The sequence below is a fragment of the Coturnix japonica genome, chromosome 15 (assembly GCF_054131305.1).
Source record: "Coturnix japonica strain WE chromosome 15, WE-NBRP24, whole genome shotgun sequence".
Lineage (NCBI taxonomy): Eukaryota > Metazoa > Chordata > Aves > Galliformes > Phasianidae > Coturnix > Coturnix japonica.
In genome coordinates this window covers 13,013,725-13,034,327 of record NC_140677.1, presented here as the reverse complement: position 1 = coordinate 13,034,327, position 20,603 = coordinate 13,013,725, and the positions used below count along the sequence as shown (strand labels likewise).

General features: G+C 40.9%; 1 protein-coding gene across 31 annotated transcripts in view; it reads right to left on the bottom strand.

Moving 5' to 3' along the window:
- WNK2 (WNK lysine deficient protein kinase 2) overlaps positions 1–20,603 on the bottom strand; it is a 96,251-nt gene that overhangs the window by 35,955 nt on the left and 39,693 nt on the right. For all 31 annotated transcript variants that reach the window (XR_014934655.1, XM_015874762.3, XM_015874763.3 and 28 more), the window contains exons 6-12: positions 14,534–14,622; positions 13,670–13,889; positions 11,449–11,737; positions 8,343–8,539; positions 5,602–5,754; positions 2,308–2,496; positions 741–1,280 (exon numbers count right to left, since the gene is read on the bottom strand). Coding sequence is in view for 30 of the 31 variants with exons in the window: in XM_015874762.3 (XP_015730248.2) it covers positions 741–1,280; positions 2,308–2,496; positions 5,602–5,754; positions 8,343–8,539; positions 11,449–11,737; positions 13,670–13,889; positions 14,534–14,622 (1,677 nt within the window). In the remaining variant the exon portion in view is untranslated. The remainder of the gene's footprint in view (positions 1–740; positions 1,281–2,307; positions 2,497–5,601; positions 5,755–8,342; positions 8,540–11,448; positions 11,738–13,669; positions 13,890–14,533; positions 14,623–20,603) is intronic.

Here is a 20,603-nt window from a genome sequence, read left to right as displayed (position 1 = left end):
TATTAACAGATTTAGTGCTCTCTCCTGCTTGGGTCAGGCTGCATTTCATGTTATCATGTCACAGATGTGGCATCGGAGGTGTTTACAGACTCTTAACAAGCCCTGAATCAGCTCACTTGTAAGTAGCACTAACATCAGAAGCTTCATGTTATGCTTCATTTCCTCTAAGGGGGAGAAAGGGTCTGCAGCTTGTGTTTGTTCCTATCTGATAAACCTCTTCCACAGAGTTTTCTGGAGTTGTTATCAAATGGTCATTTCTCTTGGCTTTACAAAGCAAACTTTTAAAGCAGTTCTATGTCAAAACAGCTCTCAGTTCACTTGCTCCTGCCAGCTCATCCGTACTTTGCCATCTGTGTACAACATCCCTGCGCCGTGAGTATATCGGCAGAAAGACATTAGCAGTGCCATACAGCTACTGCCAGGGCTTAGTCACTCCTCCCACCCCAAGAGAATGACAGCTCACGCTTCCCTGCCACCCTGTTGTAGCTGAGATGGGAGAGGGAAGACAGAATTCAGTCCTTATACCCACAACATCCATCTGCCCCCACATAAAGACCTCAGTGCTTCAACACGAGTTCAGCTCTAGCAACCACCTCCAGAACCAAGGAAAAAGAGTTTGCAAAACTTCTTAATGCAGGAAACCAATCTCCCAATTCCACTTAGAGTGGAATGATCCCCCAGAATGTTCAACAACCACCCTACTGCCTAGCACCGACACAGCCCAGCGCAGGGCGGATTACCTGGTTACCAGCCCCAGGGGCAGACAACGGCTGTTCTGATGGATGCATTACGCCTGGCTGAAGTGACTGAGGAGGTGGAGGCTGCTGCGGCTGGGAAACGGCTTGAGTGCTCTGTGTGTGATGGGGAGAGGGCGCTTCGCTCTGGATTATCTGCTGGAAGGTGGTCGGGTACATCTGCTGCTGGGGCAGCTGGGACACCGTGTGGTGCGGCGGCATCGCTGGCACTCCCGGCGGAGCCACAGCAAGCAATGGTATTGTAGCAGCCGACATATTTGGCACTATTGTTTGGCAGGGCAAGACCAGAGAAGCCACAGTTGTATGAGGAAGGTTCACTGCTTGCATGGGGAGGGCAGGGGAGTTTGGTGCCATGGGCAAAGTGGGGTTCATGGGGAGGCTCGGTAAAATTACGGCTGGAGCGAAATACTGAGAAGGAGCAGGTATGGGGGGCACATTTGCAGCAGGTATGTCAGAGAGGTTTGGAGGAAGGTTGTCAAGTCCTGCCAGAGGAGTAATTGCAGGAATGACGGGAAACTGAGGAATCTGAAAAAAATATAATATCACATAAATTGCAAAAGCTTTCACTGATGGTACAAAGCAGTTTCATTTGCCATACAAGTATGTAAAGATCACCTGTGCCACAGTAATTATGTCTGTTAATCACTTCCATTTATTTCCCGAGGTTTACAAACAGTAATAAAAACTTAATTATTAAACCATTCTGGGGAAAAAAAATTAAGCTTTCATTTTAAGGGGATATTTTTGGGAGTTTAAAACTATTTCTCATGACAGTTTGGAGCCTTCAAGCAACGTCCTAATTAACAAAATATTGCTTCCATTTTAACAGAAGGGAAATGGCATCAGACCAGACAAAACACTGCACTCTTTCACGCAAAACACAAAACAATGATTAAAAAAATCTGTGTTTTCATGAAGTCTGTCTGCAACACAGGCAGCAGGGGAAATGCTGTAAAATGTTTTTTAAGACCAAAACCTCCCAATGACAGGGCAGACCATGGTAACTACTCCATTATCATGGGAGCTGCTTGCTTCTTCCCCTAGGCGTAAGCTGTTTCATATCACAATGGCTGCCACTAGTAGACACACTAGCAAACCATTCCAGGCATAGCAAAGGTCCATCTCTAGCATTGAACCTGGGAACAGAGCTGGGAGGGAGGCAGAGAGACTGCAGGGAAGCCAAATGCTCAAAAACAAAAGAATGGGCAATTTCTCATGCTCTAAAGCCTGGAATGGGGAAGAGTAAACCATGGGGGAAAGTGCAAAAAATATCCAATTGTAGCAATTTTGTAACTAACTGGATTATCCCAGCATGGCACAGGATTATTCTCAAAGGATATTTTTGATTTTCAAAACAAAAACAAATGACAAAGGAAAATAAAGGGATTAGGGAAATGTTGTATACCTATGGACTGAACTGCATGCATTCAAAATAGCCACACACATACACACACACAAAAAAAAAAAAACCCAAACACTGCAAATCATGTTAATTATTAGCTGGAAAGTGTTACTCAAACAATGTGTTCACATAGTTTTCAAGAGATATTACCTGGGAAGGGGCAACTGGAGGAAGCTGTGGCACAGTAGAAATCTGAAGGGGTTTCAGTGGTGTACTACTGGCTGCCACCTGAGAGGTCTGGGGCTGGTACTGGGGCAGGAGATGGGGGGCAGGCTGGATGGGGCAAACCGGCTGGCTGGCAAGCACCTGCTGCAGAGAAGTTTGCTGTGATATGGGTTGCTGCCAGGAAAGAAGGAAAGAAAGAAGAACAAAGAAGGTCATAACGTGTATATTGTGAACGAATCAGATCACTGGACACAGACATGCTGCATACACAGAACAGAACCATCCCTCAGTAGAAAGGCCTTATAGAAGTGCTCCTAATCTAAACACTGTACAAGAGCCTTTGTTTAAAACACATTTGAACTTCAGATACATTACCTGAAAAGACAAGCTCTAACTATTTTGGAAAGGTTATTTTTAATGACTCAATCTTTAAATCCCAGAGATTGTTCTGGGTTGGCCTTGTAAAATCCCCACCTACTGGCTTCAAAGAGTTCCACTATGCAGATTACACCCCGTTAATCTTGGCATTTAAGAGCTGACTATGTAATGCATCAGGCACTGAAATATACAACACATTGTGTGAGATGTGAACAAAATGGTAATTACTGTAAAAGCTCCAGTTAGATCCCAGTTATGTGTGAGGTGTTGCAGTAACAACGTGGCAGCCAAGAAGGCAATTTTACCATTACCTGAGGAATGGTGCTCCACTGGCCTGGCAGATTTTATATAGCAGAGCAGGAAAAAAACAGCTGCATTAAAGCTGAAAATAGTAAATTAGTAAAAATGTTTCACATTTTCTGTGGGTCTGACATCTCCTTCTTCAGTTCCATTAACATTGAAAATATTAATATATAAATATATTTAAAATCTTGTTTCAGAAGCATGGTGCTGAGGCACCAAGCTGGCAATAGACATACTTGGATGCACATCAATCAGCCCGAGCTCTGCAGCCCACACAATGTAATACCGTGCCTGATGTTCAAAGGTAAATTCAAAATGAATAGCCAAGCAGCATTATCTTTCACTTTTGCCACTTCTACTCTGAGTCAGTGTGCAATATTTTGCTCTTTTTCAGCAGCAGGACTCAACCACCAGAGTTTCTAGATACATTACCACAATAGAACTGTACAAGATGTATCGAGGGAGCCAGATACCACCCACCCGTAGGGAGGAAAAGCTTAGCCACCACTTCTAATTTTCCAATACTGGTATCAGTGAACAAACATTTGGCTTCCGACACACCATGTCTGGGACTGAATGCCCTGCACGCCACAAACAGCACTGGAGGTGGCAATGAACAGGCACCAACCAGCTCTGCACAGCACCATCTCATCTCCTGCAATATTTCCCAGTCCCAGCAGAGCATTCCTCTCGTACCTCCACACAGCGTATGCTTGGACTGATAAATCTCACCAGCACAAAGCCAGCTCAGGTATCTGGGCATCTGCAGCTGGGTTAATCTGTGGCTCAGACAGGCTGCCAGCAGCTAACTGGGTATTCAGTCCATTGCTGTGGCTGTTTGACCTGCCTGCACTCAAGGGGACACTGTGCTGAAGGCAGAATAACCTGCTCACAGAACTAAGGTAACTTCCTAAGGCTTCCATCTTCAGTCTACAAAATGCATGTGGAATGGATGAAGTGTAGCAAGTGGAAAGAAACCAAATGATTGCACTAATTTTGGCTCACTCTAACCTTAATGTTATAAGTGGGCAGATACCCAAAATGAAAAAAATAAAATACTGAGGAGATGCAATATTGATCACCTCCATCTGAGTCAGTGTATATTCATAAATGATCAATACATTTCACTCCTTTATAGAGACGAATTTATCACCCTGACTTCATGTACTCAGGCTGAGGTGCCCTACTGTCCTCCTACAAAAACCTGCAGTTCTCTGCTGCTGAGAGCAGAAGGAAGATTTCAAAGTAGGTCTTCCTAAAGGGAACCAAGAGTGACACGAACATTTAAGAGTTCCTAAAATTGGTAACTGCCAATTATCAAAAGCTGAATGGTCACTGAGCTGTGTCTCCCAGAGTACTGTGAGATGGACTCAGGTATTCTTACACTGCAAACTGTAATACAAGCTGCAAACTGGACGTGTTTTCTTCACATGTCTATGCTCCTCTGAAATATCCTGAGAAATTTAAGAATAAAGAACTGTGTCTAGACTTGATCTGGGATTGCATCCAGATTTATCCTGAGGGTGACTCCATTTAATGAAACTAATGGCCTCAGGCATGAACTTTGTCCCAGAGCTTACATCACGACGCATCTTCTGCCAGAGTCCAAAGGAAGAATACATGGGCACAAACAAAAGGAAATATCCTATCCCATAACTGCATTTGCCAAGGGAACAACATGTTTTGGTCTGTCAGCATAAAGCTCCAGAGGCCACTAGGAAGATAACTGCGATCAGAAGGGTCCTCAGTGTGCTTGAGAAAATGTACAATTTTTGGCACAAAGAACCATGCCCTCATCACTGTCCATTAGTAAAAAAAAAAAAGGTAATGCATCATAAAATTTCATATAAGCAGGCATTTTTCAAGGGCACCAAATGACACTGCTTTAATATGGATTCTTTCAGAAGAATAGGGCATGTTAAAAAAAACAAACACCACCAACACATTTTGGTAACTAGAAAGGTATGAAGAGACACAGTATGTGCCAGACACAAAGCACGTGGGCATTCCCCAGTCTCATCAACAGTTTCTATTGAAGGAAGCCGATGTTTCGGTAAAATCACAAAAACGGGCCGCAGATCAACATGTTATACAGGTCTGTGGCTACATTTCCTACTGCTTCACATCACCTTCATACAAGGAAGCAATTGCAGCCTTCACAGCTGTCCCTGCTTGAAGCTGTGTTGTGTAAACACTGTTAAGCACCAGGACTTTTTGGGGAATTTGATGATCCAATGTGCATTATGAGTTACTATTTGGAGACAATTCAGAAAGATTCTTTTCTTAGAAGATAAAGAGATTTGGTAGATGCTTTCACTGAATTACAATTAAAAGGCACAAATGAGAAAGCAGCATCTCAAAGTACCTGAAGACAACTGATCCCAACAAAGTTGCTTTCTCACCTTTTAGAAATGAGCACAAGCTGCCAAACAACGAAGTGAAATTAATAAAATCCTATTATAAAGAAACAACAGCAACAATGAAATACTATTCTGAAAGCAATGTAAATGCTCAAAAAACTGAAGCTTATAGCAGGTATTGTCTTTAGTAGAGCATGGACAAGGCGTGGGATGAAGCCCCCGAGCAGCAGCCCCTCACCTGCTGGCTGGCCAGCACTGGCTGTGACTGCCCCAGCTGCATGGAGGCCACGGTGGTTGGCTGCACCACTGGGAACGTCATCGCTGGCTCCTGGTAGTGCTGGGGCATCTGGGGCACCACCGCAGGTGGAGCCTGAACCACGGGCAGGGCAGGCTGCAGCAAGGAGAAAGCAATGTTAGGGAAAAAGAGAAGGCTTCCTGTTGAAGGAGTCCCTGCAACTGCCAGGAGTATGCATTCCAGCAAATGGCCAACTTAATACTTGGGTCAAAACAGAGGAAGAAGACATAATGACAGTTTATCTGCAAAGAACGGAAAGATCATTAATCTAAAAACATGGGAAAAAAGCTGTCATTCCAAAGGCCAATAAGACAACCACACTGCATTGCATTTCCTCTGGAAGCAAGCATGCAAGCCAGTAAAACCACTGAAAGCATATACATAGTGACAGAGGATATATCAACAAGCAGCCACTAATGGACTAAAGCAGTAACTTCACAAAGATCTTGATAATTTCATAAAGAATCTTCATCTTTGAAAGAAACAGGTAATTTCCTTGAGATGGATGCCAAGAAAATAAATAAAAGAGCTAAAACCACAACAGAAATTAAGACAAAAAACCATTTTAGGTAAGGTTTGTACCAGTAACAGTTCTGATACTTCAGCTCAGATAGGTACAGATGTTAAAGCTAAGCAGTTTGTCAGACTGATGTTTATAAGCCTGAAAACAAAAAAGCTACTACAGCTCCAGTTCTGAGCTGGTGTTATCTTGATAAATAATCTCCCAGGAAAAACACAGTGATAACTCATCTTTCTTACAAAAACCACAAAAAGAATTATGGAAAGCTTCGAGTCAGATTTTTGCCTGTGAATAGAAGTTATTATTCTTCCAAATCTTCAATAAAGAAAAAGTAACGCATTTATGTCCAAATTAGAGACCTACCAATGGAAAGAATGAATGTGCTCTAAAACGGTATGGTATGCTGCACGGCATAATGTAATAATAAAAAAGAAATCTTTAAAAGATGTGCCTTTCGAGTGCTATATTTAGAGCTAAGTTAATGCTTCATGCGAACAAGAAATGAGGAAGGATGCGTCTCGGCATAAGTATGCACACGGGAAGGGTGGTTTCCACAGCAGAGGGATCTGGCTACAGGTTTTTCCTTCAGGTAAATGGAGTCATGTTTCAGTGCATTCACAAAATACTGTTCACAATTTCTTGCAGGCATTTTGGAAAACATAAGGTAAAACCAGGGAAAATGAAGCACTTCCAAAGTATGTTGGGTAAATCTGGGTCAAGCAGGAAACAACCACTGGTCTTGGATCTGACTTTTCTTCTCTCAAGTCAAATAGCACAAAACAAAGAATTAACCTACCACATCATTACTGTCATTTTTACTGGGTAGGCTGCTTCCACTGCTTGGGGTAGCTGCAGTCACCCAATTGCTCTTCTCTGCCAGCAGTGTTTTGCCAGTGCAAGCTTCATGACAGGGCTGGAACAGTCCAGGCATGTTGGCTTCTCCGTAATCACAGGATTCAAAAGGCAGAATATTTTCTGCAACCCTTGCAGATCTCATGGGAGAAGAGCTGGTCTTCTGGCTAATTATGTATTGTAAAGATTCGTGTAAGAAAGGCAGGTCTAAACTTCTGCCACACGGCCCGCTGGTTTGGGGGAAAGGTTGAGACACTGACTTGTCTGGGAGTTGGTTGCACAGGGAGTGAGCGCATTCAACAGGCATCAACACTTTTGACGTGTTTTGGTCTTTACCAGACTGAAATAAGCAGGCCAGGCACATCTGACAGGCCTGCTGGAGAAACATCAGCTCGGTGGGGTTTGCAGAGATCCCCGATACCATCAGTGGTGACGTGCCTGCATCTCCTTCCCTGGTCTGCAGGTCAGAGGTCCCTTCCCTTAACTCCTGGGGATAGGACATTGTATCCGGAGCCAAACTCACAACAGAGTCACTGTGGCGACGAAAAGCACACGGAGCATCACCTGCCACATGCAGCAAGCGTGGGCTGCAACAGGAACATGGGGCAGCTGCGGCTTCTAAAGGGAACACCACCCCGTGCCTCTTGCTGGGATCACCTGAAGATTTATGCTCACTCACATTTGTTTGTTCTTTCACCAGTAGATCCATTAACTGCTTTTGGTCAAGGTCACAACAGCGTGAAAGCCTGACTGGGCTACCAGTCCTTGATTTTGGAGCCTCAATAATGGAAGTACTTCGCCGTCTCTGTGCAATATTAAATCCAGAGCCAGAAAGGCAGTGAACGGATGTTTGCCCTTTATCACAATGGGGAGAAACATCACACCCAAGAAGGTCTTGAACAAGTGAAGGAGCAACAATGTGTGGCTATATTGATGGTAAATGAAAACAAATAAACATTCTCAAACTTATGTACAAGCTTAAAAGCAATAAATTAAAAGCTGTAAAAACAGCTATGCTCTAACTGCAGCTCAGTGAAAACAGACTGATGAAAAGCTCTTTAATTGGGAAGAAAATAAAATAAGCAGCTGCTAGTGAAGCATGTCATAGGAATGGCATGATGAACCAGAAGTACACTGTCTATTCAACGCACATTTTAGATCAACTAGAGACATATGTACTAAGCAAGTATACACTGGTAGAAAAAAGCGAGAATCATATACAGCAAGCCCTGGATTCTACACCTACAGAAAATAGCAAAGTAGTTAAGTATGATCTAGGCTACGGCACAGATTCAAGAAGCTTTAGACTTACTGCTGAGGGCTGCTGGTAGTGCCCCAGCTGCGGAAGGTTGTGGGGCAGCGCCTGGCTGTCGCTGAGGGGTGGGCTGTACACCCGCTGGATGGCGGGTGGCACGGCGTCGGGCAGAGATGAGTAGATGACACTTTGCTGGCTGCTCTGCGAGTCTGAATAAACAGTGGACCCCTGACCACTGTCGAATGTGCTGTCAGCTGAAAGAAGAATTGCATTATTATTTTTTTTTATTATTATTATTATTTTGAGCTCAGCAACTCAAAGTGTTAAGTAATGATTTCAGAGCAAGGTCAACGTTCGTTTATATAATTTGCATTTTTACTACCTTAGCCCTTTCCACTCTATAAATAAATTATACAATTGTTATTTTCTACAAAGGGCACATACTGCTCCTTCTAAGCCAAAAACCAAGAGTAATCCCCATGGATTTCTGTGCACAATGATATTTTAAGCACACTGATATTTCCTTTAAAGGGCATACGTACAGTTGATAGCAAGAATTGCAGACTTCCATGGATTTTCTAGGATGAAAGGACAGAAAACTCCAATTGTAGTGTTCACAGCAGATCATGGCATCCTGGAGTCAGTTCCTTTAGAGAGGCGCTGATTTTAGCACCTTTTTGATTAGCAGCATTGAAAAATACATAATCCCTTATATGCTTTGCATTAGCTCCTAAAATAACCACCAACCGGAGTATACAACAATACCTCAAGATGAAGAATAGGTAAAATAATTCAATCAGATTGAGGGAAAAACATACCATGAAGAAGTCACAGGAAAATGTATTATGGATTCTTCGACTGATGTACGTGACAGAAGGTAAAGCAGCATTATTTAAGCAAGCCTATAACATGATGCCCCGCATTAGGCAGCAGCAGCATTAAGGCAGCACTCACTGTAAGCAGGCTATGCAGCACTGCAAGAACAGATGCTAGAGGAATTATAACCAAAATACACCCTGATTTTGTTATCTGTAAGTGGAAAGCTTTTAGCCACCTGTACATAAAAACAAAATCAGAGAATGCAATGAAACAGCTACCTCACTTCAGGTTTGCAGCCATTTAAAAGGATAACTCAGAGTTCCACCAGTGTTTCTCATGCCAAGTGCTAGCCCAACTAATCCGTAGAATCACACAGCTTGACATTGGGCATGCATGGTATCTTCCACTGCAGAAAAATAAATCTTCTAACTGCACCACTGAGCTTTACCAGTTTAAAAATATATTTTTACGGTGTTTGAAGCCTGTGAAGTGCAGGTGGTCAGTACTTTTCAGTATAAGCCACCATTATTTAATGAGAGAAATAACAAAAGACAGTTGAGAAGGTACCTGCAAGCATCCAAAAGGCAAATAGCTTGTAATAGAAATTTAAAACTCAAAAAGAGATCAGTAGCATAGTTACCAAAAAAGGCTCAAATTACAGATGTGTTCAAATCATCTTTCCACTGTAAGGGGTAGAGATTTCTGCAGCATATATACTTTCATCTTATTACAAACAATTATTCAGGACCTCAAAGGAATGAGAACACTATGGCAGCATAGTATTATGAAAGCTGTGAATTTCTTATGTTTTATAAAACAACATGCATTACACTTCACAGTATTAACTTACATTTTAACATCTGATTATTTATTATTTCAAATCTGTTATTCAAATTGGCAAAAAAAAGCAACTTAAGAGAGCTCTTGGGCACTAAGAAAGCGTTGAAGATATCTGATAGTGAATTGTCAAACAAATAAAACCAAATACTAAAAGCTGAGGAGTAGCAAATAAAGAAAGTAAGTTATATGTAGTATATTTATAAATATATTTACATATTTTATATGTATTTACATATATTTATACATATATATATAAATACATATATACATGTATTTACATATATTTATATGTAGGTATAAATATTGCCAGCTCATGACCAAGAGCTGTGGGAAGCACGGTGTCATTGCACCATCAGAAATAAGGAATCATAATCATGGTGTTCCTCGAAGGATTAGTATAAAGTAAATACATTATCTGAAATAATGAAATGTGATCAATTTGACTTGAGAATAAGCTTTGTAAATATTCTGATATTCCTGAGAATTATGCAAATACTGCATTTCTCACATCTGGTAAAGATTTATTTTCTTGTAGAGGCGTGCTTGGTTGTTTTAGTATTCAAAGCAGGCCTTCATATGGCAATTTATACAATACCTGCTTTAAAGCAGCAGCTGTCTCTTTGTTAATGTATCTTGAGTTTAAATATGCTTATATAAAAGTCTGGAACAGTAAAACAAAGCCATCATGATAACAGTTTAGTAGGAAAATATGTACGTCAGATTTTAACCAGAAAAAGCAGCTAGAAAAGAACTCATAAAAATTCAAACATTCTAATCTAAAATTATCTGGCAATATTTCCTTCAAGATGTTTAAAGGTATAAATAAAGATTTCAGTAGCAGGCAGAGCCCGACTTGCTAACAAAGACTGATTTTAGGGGACCAACAAGGCTGAGTTATTTTAGGCAATTACAAACACTACTTCCTCATGCCTTGCTGTTTGCTGGAGACAAGTCTGATGCTCAGAAGTAAAATGAAGAAACACAAGCTCTGCAAGGCCAGGTAGTTCCGTATTCAGAAACAGAACAAAACCAGTGCTTGGATTTATAACAGGAGACACAAATCCACCTTTCTTGAAATAGCCCAGTGATTATTATTTTTCACATCAACCACCCTCTGAACATAGAGCAGGTAGATCACTGGCTTGTGGACATCAGTGCTTGGATCCGGCTTTCGATAAACACCCCCACATTGCAAACACATCTTGAAAAAGTGAACAAAGATCTGCAATTGTTTCACACAAACTTAGTAGCAATCCCACCAGCTGTTCCATTTAAAAATGTATTCCTCTTTTCTGCATTTATTGCAACTGAAGAAAACTATCTTAAACAGTGTTTTTTCTTGAGACCTTTTCTTTCAAGCCATCTATACTATTCAGATCCACTTGTGGCCTCTGAGCTAACATGCAAAAGCTGCATGGTGTCTAACTGCTGAGCTCACACAATTATTGGTTTTCGTACTGGGACATTCATCGTCATGCATACACCAAGCAAACCTGAGACTTACATGCAACGGATGTGACGCTGGTGGGCAGGTTTTGCTGGAAGGGATGCTGGTCTGCTTCAGGCTCCTCCGACTCAGACAGAATGTGATGGCCAGTGTGGGAAAGGTATGTGACTTGAACCTGTTGTGGATGCGGTGCCTTCGACTTCTCCAAGCACTCAGAATCTCGACGTTCCTCTGACTGTATTCTAGGCCAAATTCTCTCTCTTCTCCATAGTATTAATGCTACTCTGTCACGTATTGACTTTGCAACTATCTTGAGATCATTTTCATGAAAAAATCCCGAGTCAATCTACAGAAGAAGCACAAACTTAGCAAGACCACGTGTGCACAGTGGTGCACAAGCAGAAGCAAATGTGTTTTACTTGAATCACTTCCTAACATAAAGCATCAGTCTGAAGAAAAACCCAACCAGTTACATACTAATTCCTCACAAGTGCAGCAAGTCAAGAGCTTGATGGGTTTTTATTTATTCATTTACTGGGAGAGGTGTTATTTGTTTTTTGAGGGAATTAAAACTTCTGCCTCTAAGAACAAATAATTTTTATAAGACTTGACTACCTATCTGGTTGATCCATTAGCCAGTTAATCTTCAATGATGAAAAAAGAATAAGCTTAACTGAAGTTGGTTTGATGAGTTTTTCTTATTGCTTTCTTTTGCAATGATTAACAAAATAGTCAAAAGAAAGAAGCATCTTTGAAAAATGGTATTTCAACAATGCAATTGGAGTAAACCTCATTACCTCTAATCAAAATGTATTGCCTTAACCTTTCTAGAATATAGTTTCCCAAAATTGCTGCACTTGATAACACAGCAAGTCATTTAAGAAGATATGTTACCAGAATTTAGACTCAAATTAACTTCTAAGGCAAAGTCAGTATTGACTTACTTTATAAAAGATTTTGCTTCAACTCAACTCAGACTGCTCATATTTGACTGAAAATGGGAGTGACATTTCTCAGAATTCAGTCCCTCAGAAGATAACATGGAAAACTTGTCTTCATGCTCTTTGCATGAACTTCCTACTCAAAGTCCTACTCTTTGTTAGCCTAATAATGAGCTACCAGATAATTGTATGTTAAAATCTACATCTCCTGAAAGATGCACAAATTACGGATTTGCCTACATGGAAGAAATCTAAAAGTTCTCCATTTTGTTTTGTTCTTACCCAGAGATGACGGTCTTACAGCATAGTTTTTGTGTTTTGGTTTTGTTTTCTTTAAATGTGTAAAATCAAATAGGTACAAAGGAGATTAAAATAGTTTCAAATGGATGTGGTATTTTCCACTGCCAATGTCCTCAGACTCTACTGAGGATCTGCAAACACTAAGAACGAGCGTAAGTTACTGTACAGATGGACCACGTGGCCTTAGCCAAGGGGAACAGTGGATTTTTCCTTGCAAAGCTTAGCAGAAAGGAGTTAAAAAAACTAGCATGTCAGCAAGTTTCTAAACAACTCCTATTCCTACATCTCTACTTAGAGATTGACCAACATCTAATGAAGATATACTATTTTATCATACAACTGGCTGTGAAACATGTTAGGTTGCAAACCCAGCATCGTGTTTCAATTTTTTTGCCTAGTTAGGACAATCTGGAATGTCTGACTACTAAAAACATATCAATAATGATAAATAATTCCCCTTACTCAAGAGATCTCCCCCATTTTTCACTACCATGGCACACAAAGCAACATGAACTGATGAAAATACATAAATTTGGTATTTCACAATTCATTTGGACTAGAAAAAAATACCTAAGGATCCCTTAAGATTTAGGATATACTAATAGGAACACATGTGCAAGCACAAGAAAATGCAGACCCTTGACTAAGAGCTTACTTGCTCCTTTTTTTTCATGACATTAAAAAACCTAAACTGCATTAAATATATTTACAATATATTTACAATTGTTTAAAATCTATCAACAGCTATGGTAAACTAGCAAAAGAATTTTCAAAATATAGGAGCAAAAGAGACCTTGGTGATTCCTACGTGACTTGCTGTTTTGAAACAGCATTTCATGTATCTGATTCCATATCCTTTTTCAGTTTTTTGGTTTTCCTAGTTTATCCTTTTTCCTCTAGCATTCAATCTCAAGATCAATGCAAACCATTTAATCTAGAATGTTTTAAGCTGAAGTTACTTTACGAGACTTGTTCCTGCTGCCCTTTGAAACTTACATGCTAATTATACATACACTGTTAGGAGAAGTTTGTTTTACCATTTCTTGTGCAACATCATCAGGAGTTTCCTTCTCGAGATCAAAAGTAAACTCAATGGCTCCATTATCTTTGGGTTTTCCTTTCAGTTTCTTAGGATCTTCTACCCAGAGTCTTAAGGCAATAGAGGATTTCCTACCATGGTCTTCTTCTGCAAGTTCCACTCTTACCCCAGTATCTTCAGCAAAAAAGGCATGGCTTAATAAATCTTTAATTTCGTATCTGCGATGGATATAAAGAATAGTCAAACACTGCAAGTCTTAAGAACATTCCGAGAAACTTGTGACAATAAATTGCTATTAGAGCCAAAACATTTACAGTTTTCTTGGTGCTTATCCATAACAAACCTGCATTCTTAGTAGAAAGAGAAAATATTTCTAGTGTTGCTGAGGACTGCTGTGTTTCCTATTTAACAAAGCTTCTTCAATATTCATACACCTTAAACATACTCAGTAATGGAAATTACAGCCTCACTTAATGTTCCTTGATTATCTGAGCTTAATGAGTCCTAAAAACAAGGTTCCCTCTAGACAGTCACCCGAGGTTCCCAGGAACAGCTTTTCTGAAAGCCATGAAATACACAAGCACACCAGGAGAAACCAGCATAGAAGAGTAGCTTCTAAAACTGAAAACAAGTCCACAACTTTGCTTTTTTTCCATTATTCTTTGAAGTTGAAAGAGACGCAACAATTGAATTTATTCTATCATCTTCACATTATACAGTGGGAAAGTTCACAGTCATTTATATTTCCATTCAGCATTTTCTCCTGCTCAGAGTAAATCCAGAGGCCAGACCAGGAACCCACACAGTTTTAAAGTCTCCCCATACATATCACTTAAACAAAAATTGATTGTGTGATACAAACCTTTCTTCCTTATTTTTGCAAATGCACTCCCCAATTATCTCCTTAATTTCAGGATCTGTAACTTTCTCAAAGCTTGCTGGCTTTATACCCTAAAACAATAGAGGAAAACAATTCAGTTTGAAAATATCTACACATATGTCCTATCTCTTAAGTAAGGATACTGTTACTACACAGCACAGTCAATTCAACTACTTTGAACAAGATAGTTTTAATTTAGTACCACTCCATTTTAAGCACACTGGCTTGTACGTTACTCAGCCTTACATCACACATACATCCTTTTTCTTTATGAACAACTGCAGACCCTACTTTTGCATCCTGTGGACTCCGAGGTCACTACTCAAGGAACAGCCTTATCTCCCAAACAACTAGAAGAATAAAGAAGTGTAATTGTGATATTCTTCAGATAACCAGTTTCAAGAATGAGTCAAAAACACCTTTCAAGACCCATGCAGTAGTCCAGATTTCTATTTCCCATAAATCTCTTCCCTTTCTACATTCCCCAGTACTCTCAATAGCTCCTTTCCCTCCCTCAAAACAATCCAGAATGGCAGAGGGAGAGTATGCCCAGTAGTCTTATGTTGCTCTTGCATTTTTCCAATTACGTTGTCTGAATCTTCTTGGAAACAAACAGAAGAGCAGGCATAACCTATGAAGCAACACAAACTAAGTTACATTCCCATCAAAAGCTAATTTCTTTTTTCCTGGGAATACAGATCACTTCTAGATTTGGAAGTGTTAGCCTATGAGCGTGTCCTTTCAAGGAAAAAAGTCACCTGTTTTGTCACAGAAGAAAGCTTACAGAAGCAGAACCTCATTCTCCATGTAGGGAGACTTGGCTCTATGCAGATGTAAGAGGAACAATTTGTATTTCTTTCAGGTTAGGTGGGGCTGTTTTAAGAAGACAGAGAGGATTAGAAGAAACACACACACTTGTAGGGTAGTCAAAGGTCACTTCTCTCTACTCTCTAATATTACAGGACAAATACCTTCACTCAGCATGATCCTCCTCAGGGTATCAAGCCACTTAATTAAAAAAAAACATACATCTTACCAAAATAAAGAGAGACTGTAAGAGAAGCAGTACGCAAGTACTCAAACTAAATAACAGCTTATGTATCATGTCATCTCTGTACATACAATCAAAACGTACTGCAAAAATAACGAGCAAGGAGACCTGGGAAGTTAATGGACATATCTAGCTGCACATTTTCAAAGCTCAAGCTGATGTTTTCCTGATGTGAAAAAATGTGCCAATTGCTTTTTAAAATGGCTTTTTGACATTCTTCATGGGCATTTTGGTGCAACTTGAGCTGATGAGGGGCAGGAACAGTGTAAAGCATACATACCACTGCATCTCTTGACTTAATTTTTCCAGAACCCATAAACATCCCTCCATTTAAGTGATCTATTAAACCCTGACACCACCAGGAAGGAGCAGGACAGGATGTGTTGGGCACCCAGGAATAAGGTTAGTCTCAAAATGTTCTTTTGACAGACCTGTGATGACTGACCCTGATACAAATCCCTTTCCTTCCTAAAAACACCATTAAACTTTCCACATCTTTTGAATCTCTCTGCACACCACACCAACTGCAATAGTCTGCCAAACACCTAAGCTACAAATAGATGATTAAAACAAATAAGGACAGAAGATGGACAGTGAAGTACCACAAAGAACTGCTTTTCCAAAGTGTTTTCTCAATGCCCATATGCTACATGATGCTTTAGCTCCTTACTCTTGACTAAAATCTCCAAGGCCATCTCATTGTAATGCTGAAAATCTTCCCTGCAGCACTGTGCCCTGATGCTTACAAGTCTCCCAACAATGGAGGGGGTTGGTGTGAAACACAGGTTTCCAGTTGAAATCAAAGGACCCATCTCATTCATTTATTCAAAAGCCATCTGTCTCTCCTGAGCATTCCCAAGGAAACATGGCATCAAAATTCAAAGTATATTGGCTAAGGAAAACTGCACAACTGCCTCAAGCAGAAGTAAACTCAACATCCATACCTGAGATGGAGGGCTAATTAAGTGACATAAGATGGATACAGAGAATTTCATACGAATTGTTTAAGTACAAAAAAAGAGACGTAAAACATTCCAAGTCTAAGGCTAGTATAAGCAGACTAACTGCAGGTCTAAGAAGGTATCTGGAATGTATGATTCAATGATGTTCATAACACTGTCTGATATGGAATTTACCCCATCTGTATAACCAATGCGTAACTTACAAATACAGAGAGAACATTTGATACACTTAAAAATGAAACAATATGAACATTCAAAGAGCTAGACAGAACACTATAGATGTTTGGGTTGTTTTAAAGGGTGAGTTTGTGTAGCTAAGCCCAACAAGGTAACCACGAACCCCCAGCAAACACAATTGGTCTACAGAGAATTCTGCAATTCGGGCATCACTAAAAAAACATTGGTCTGGAGCCTCATGGGAAGGTCACAGGCTCTGATGCTCCATCAGTAAATATGCCTATTGTCCACATATAAATCTCTTGGCAGAATGATTAAACACACACACACACAAATCCGACTAAGAAAAACCATCAAGTTATGCATGAAGAATGAGATTATCACATCAGAATGAAGGTCACTGCAAATATGCTGACCAGGAAATCTCTTCAAAGTTAACTGTAGTAAACATGGCCTTGACCTGCTGCTTGAAAAACACATTACATATATCCTCTTACCACATGGAAATGAAATCAGCCAACAAAAGTTTTATGTTTATTATCTCTTGCCTGTCATTTACCTTGTTGGGTGCAGTGCTGCAGTAAGACCTAATGAGTACAAGATCTTTAATTGCAATTCCCATTTCCCATTACAGATTCAAGTTTTAGCTTCACTGGCTGTTACTTAGGATGTGACAAAAACCATAAGAAATCATCAAGAGAGGACCAGAAGAAGGAGATAATTCAAGCATGTTGATTTACACTGCAAATCTCTGGCTGAAAGGGCAGAGAGAAAGGTTGCAACAACCATGCCCGCTCAAACACAGCAACGAGCCCCTCTGTACATTTGGGAATCAGCTGGGAAGCGACTGCCACATCATCCTGGACTATTATATACTTTCTGTTGCATATATATAAATAAAAGATTGGAAAATTAAAGCAGCAATTGAACTATGAACCTACAGGCAGGGGAAACAAAAGGTGAGCGAAGTAAGAAGTATAATAATCTTTCGCTATAAATATGTGTAACATTTCATACCTTACAATAATAATGTTTACAAACGGTATCTGTTTCCTATATCAACATGGGTTACCAATGCATGTGACCTTACAAAAGCTATGACTTCAGATGTACTTTGCAACCTACAAGCATGTACAAACTTGAGGCAGTTTTAGGATGCAGAATGGAAGCAATTGCAAAAGACACAATGGCAAATCTGAGCTAATGCATTGAGTGTGGGATGCATAGGGAATCTATGTCCCAGTGCAATCCCAAGTAAGTTTGGAGCAGGCAGAACAAAGGAGTTATTGCACTTTTGTTGCAAGCAATCACCTGCATAATTCAAATATCAGCAAACAATGCCATCAGTATCACCGGTGGTTGCCACTGAGATAGGCTGGTTTAGCAATAGGGATCAGTATATTAGAGAGTTTTCTTCCTGGATGTAGGATGACACCCCCGTGACACTCAGCCCAAGGCAGGAACAGAGTTATTGTATTTTATATTCTAGAAAGAGAAGCATCAAGAAACAAACATAAAAAATGAGTGCTACGTTTGCTGTTCATTCTCGGTTTAACAGAAAGAATAATGTTTACATTTGTGGTGCAAAGAAGATTCATCAAAAACAAAGTATAACTCCCACTGAGGAGCTGCGATACACGCAGCATTCAGAAGCACTTCACTGCTGATCCCGCCCATGTGAGAATCTTAGCAACACCTTCTGCCATAGTGAGGAGCTCAAACTTAGAGAAATTCTGGGAATAAAACCATGTAATTCAGCCTCTCCATTTTCATCTACACTCTACTTCCATACCTATGCCAGTAATAGGTACAGCATGATGATGGCTAACCCCTATGAGAAGTGCTTGTAAAGCTCTCCCCCAGGGTGGTCCCCTGCCCAGCAGAATGGGCAGAGCCAGCTGCTCCGTGACAGCTCAGGCCATGGGTGCATCATGCTCCCCGCACCCACGTTTCTGCATCTAAGCACAGAGGCAGGGTCCCCCAGCCCAGCAGTGAGTTGTGGCTGACTCACATGGCTCCATGCAGGGTCCCCATCTGCTGCCAGCTCTTCTTAAGTCACAGCTCCTGGCAGAAACTGCCCAGGAGCTGCTCCCTCTGGGACCAAGGACCTTCTGTGAGGCTCTGCTGCTCCTCTAGCACCCTCGCCTCTGAGGTCCTCCCCCTGCTCCTCCTCCTTATCTGACAGTCCATGCAGCTCATGGCATGTGACAGGGCATTTTCCTCTCCACAGGGAGAGCTTAACTCTTTCCTTGTAATGGCAGCAATGCCATTTTGTCCACTGAAGGAATCCTGAGGCCTCTGCTCCTGTTGCTCTTGCCTTGAGTTCAGCAGAAAAAGCTGTACCAGTGTCTGCACTCAACACATGCAGCTTTGTCCCATTAGTCAGGTCTGTCTCCAAAACACCTCTCTTACAAGCCAAGCGACCTTTTAAAACATCCACAACAAACATTTGCTATCTCTCTTAAGTTGCTAGAATAGGACCACTCTAACAAAGTTGTAACTCACCATATAATTCTGCTGCATAAAGGCTATTGCCACAGCAAATGAATTGGCTCAGACTTTCCTCAGTGTTTATAAATGACTACTTAGGTCTGCAAATTGAAACGTAATATCTAATTAGGAATCCACTGATTAATCCTTATTCTTTGCCATCTTGGATATTGCTTTGATAAATGAGGCTTATGAAACCTTAATCACCAATATTCCAGATGGCTAAGAGTTGTACACAAGGCTTTTCTAAGAATGCAGAGCAGCAGAAGACACCCATATTGTTTGTGGCTCTAATCCCCTGTGTGCACGTACAGGTGAGCTTAACATGAGCCAACACCACTAACAAATTCTGCATGCTGCTCACATGAATTACTGCCCACTGCAGCAGGTAACACACCAAACACTCCTCAGAAAAAACATCCTTAAGAGCCTAGAATGATCAGTCCAAAAGGGCTACATTCATGACATGAGGCCCCCATGACTTAAAGCTAGAATACTCTTCAACAGTCACCATGTGAAGCACCAAAGCATAAGGAGATCTTTCCTCAGATATACACAAAGATGGCATTTACAGATCTTAAAGGACCACATACCTAAATTAAGCCAACAAGCCATTGTGCCAAACAAAATGAACTTCTCCTTGTAGGGGAGGAGTGAGCAGAACAGAAATGCAATCCAAGCAGCTATCCTCATAAGGATTCAGGCAAGCAACTACACCATGCCATCAGCTGTATTTCACTTCTTTGAAAATATGCAGCACTCATTTCCAGCCAGCTCACACTGCAGAGCAGGGGGGCTTGCAGTCAGCAAACCTGATGACCCATCTTTGCCTCATTCCCTTCCCTACAGGGCTGGCCCAGCCATTAGTGCAGCAGCACTAGCAATGAAGTTAACTGCACTGCAGAGCAGCTTCTGATGTCTTTTCCACCTCCCTTTCTGAGTAGCAATGGGTTTAAATCAGCACTCCAAGAAGAACTAAAGTAGTCAAAATCAGGGCTGCAGTCCATTGGGAAAGATTCAGCTTTGCCAAGATACAAATGTCAGCTTGCAACAATTTACATAGAAATGAGATAAAGCTGTTCCACTCTTCAGATGCATCTTCCTGCTTTCAGCACGTCGTGACATCTCTTTCATTTCCAGCAGGGACACCCTCCTGTTTCTTGTGATAGTGACTTAAACTTTTAAACAGACTCCCGAGTCATTTACATCCTCCCTCTCCCATCAAGGTTAGTAACATCACAACTGGTTAGCACAGCAATCCACAACAAGAGCACCAGATTCAGTCTTGATTAACATCTTCATCAGTGACCTGGATGAAGGGACAGAATACACCCTCAGGAAGTTTGCTGGCAACACAAAGCTGAGAGGAGTG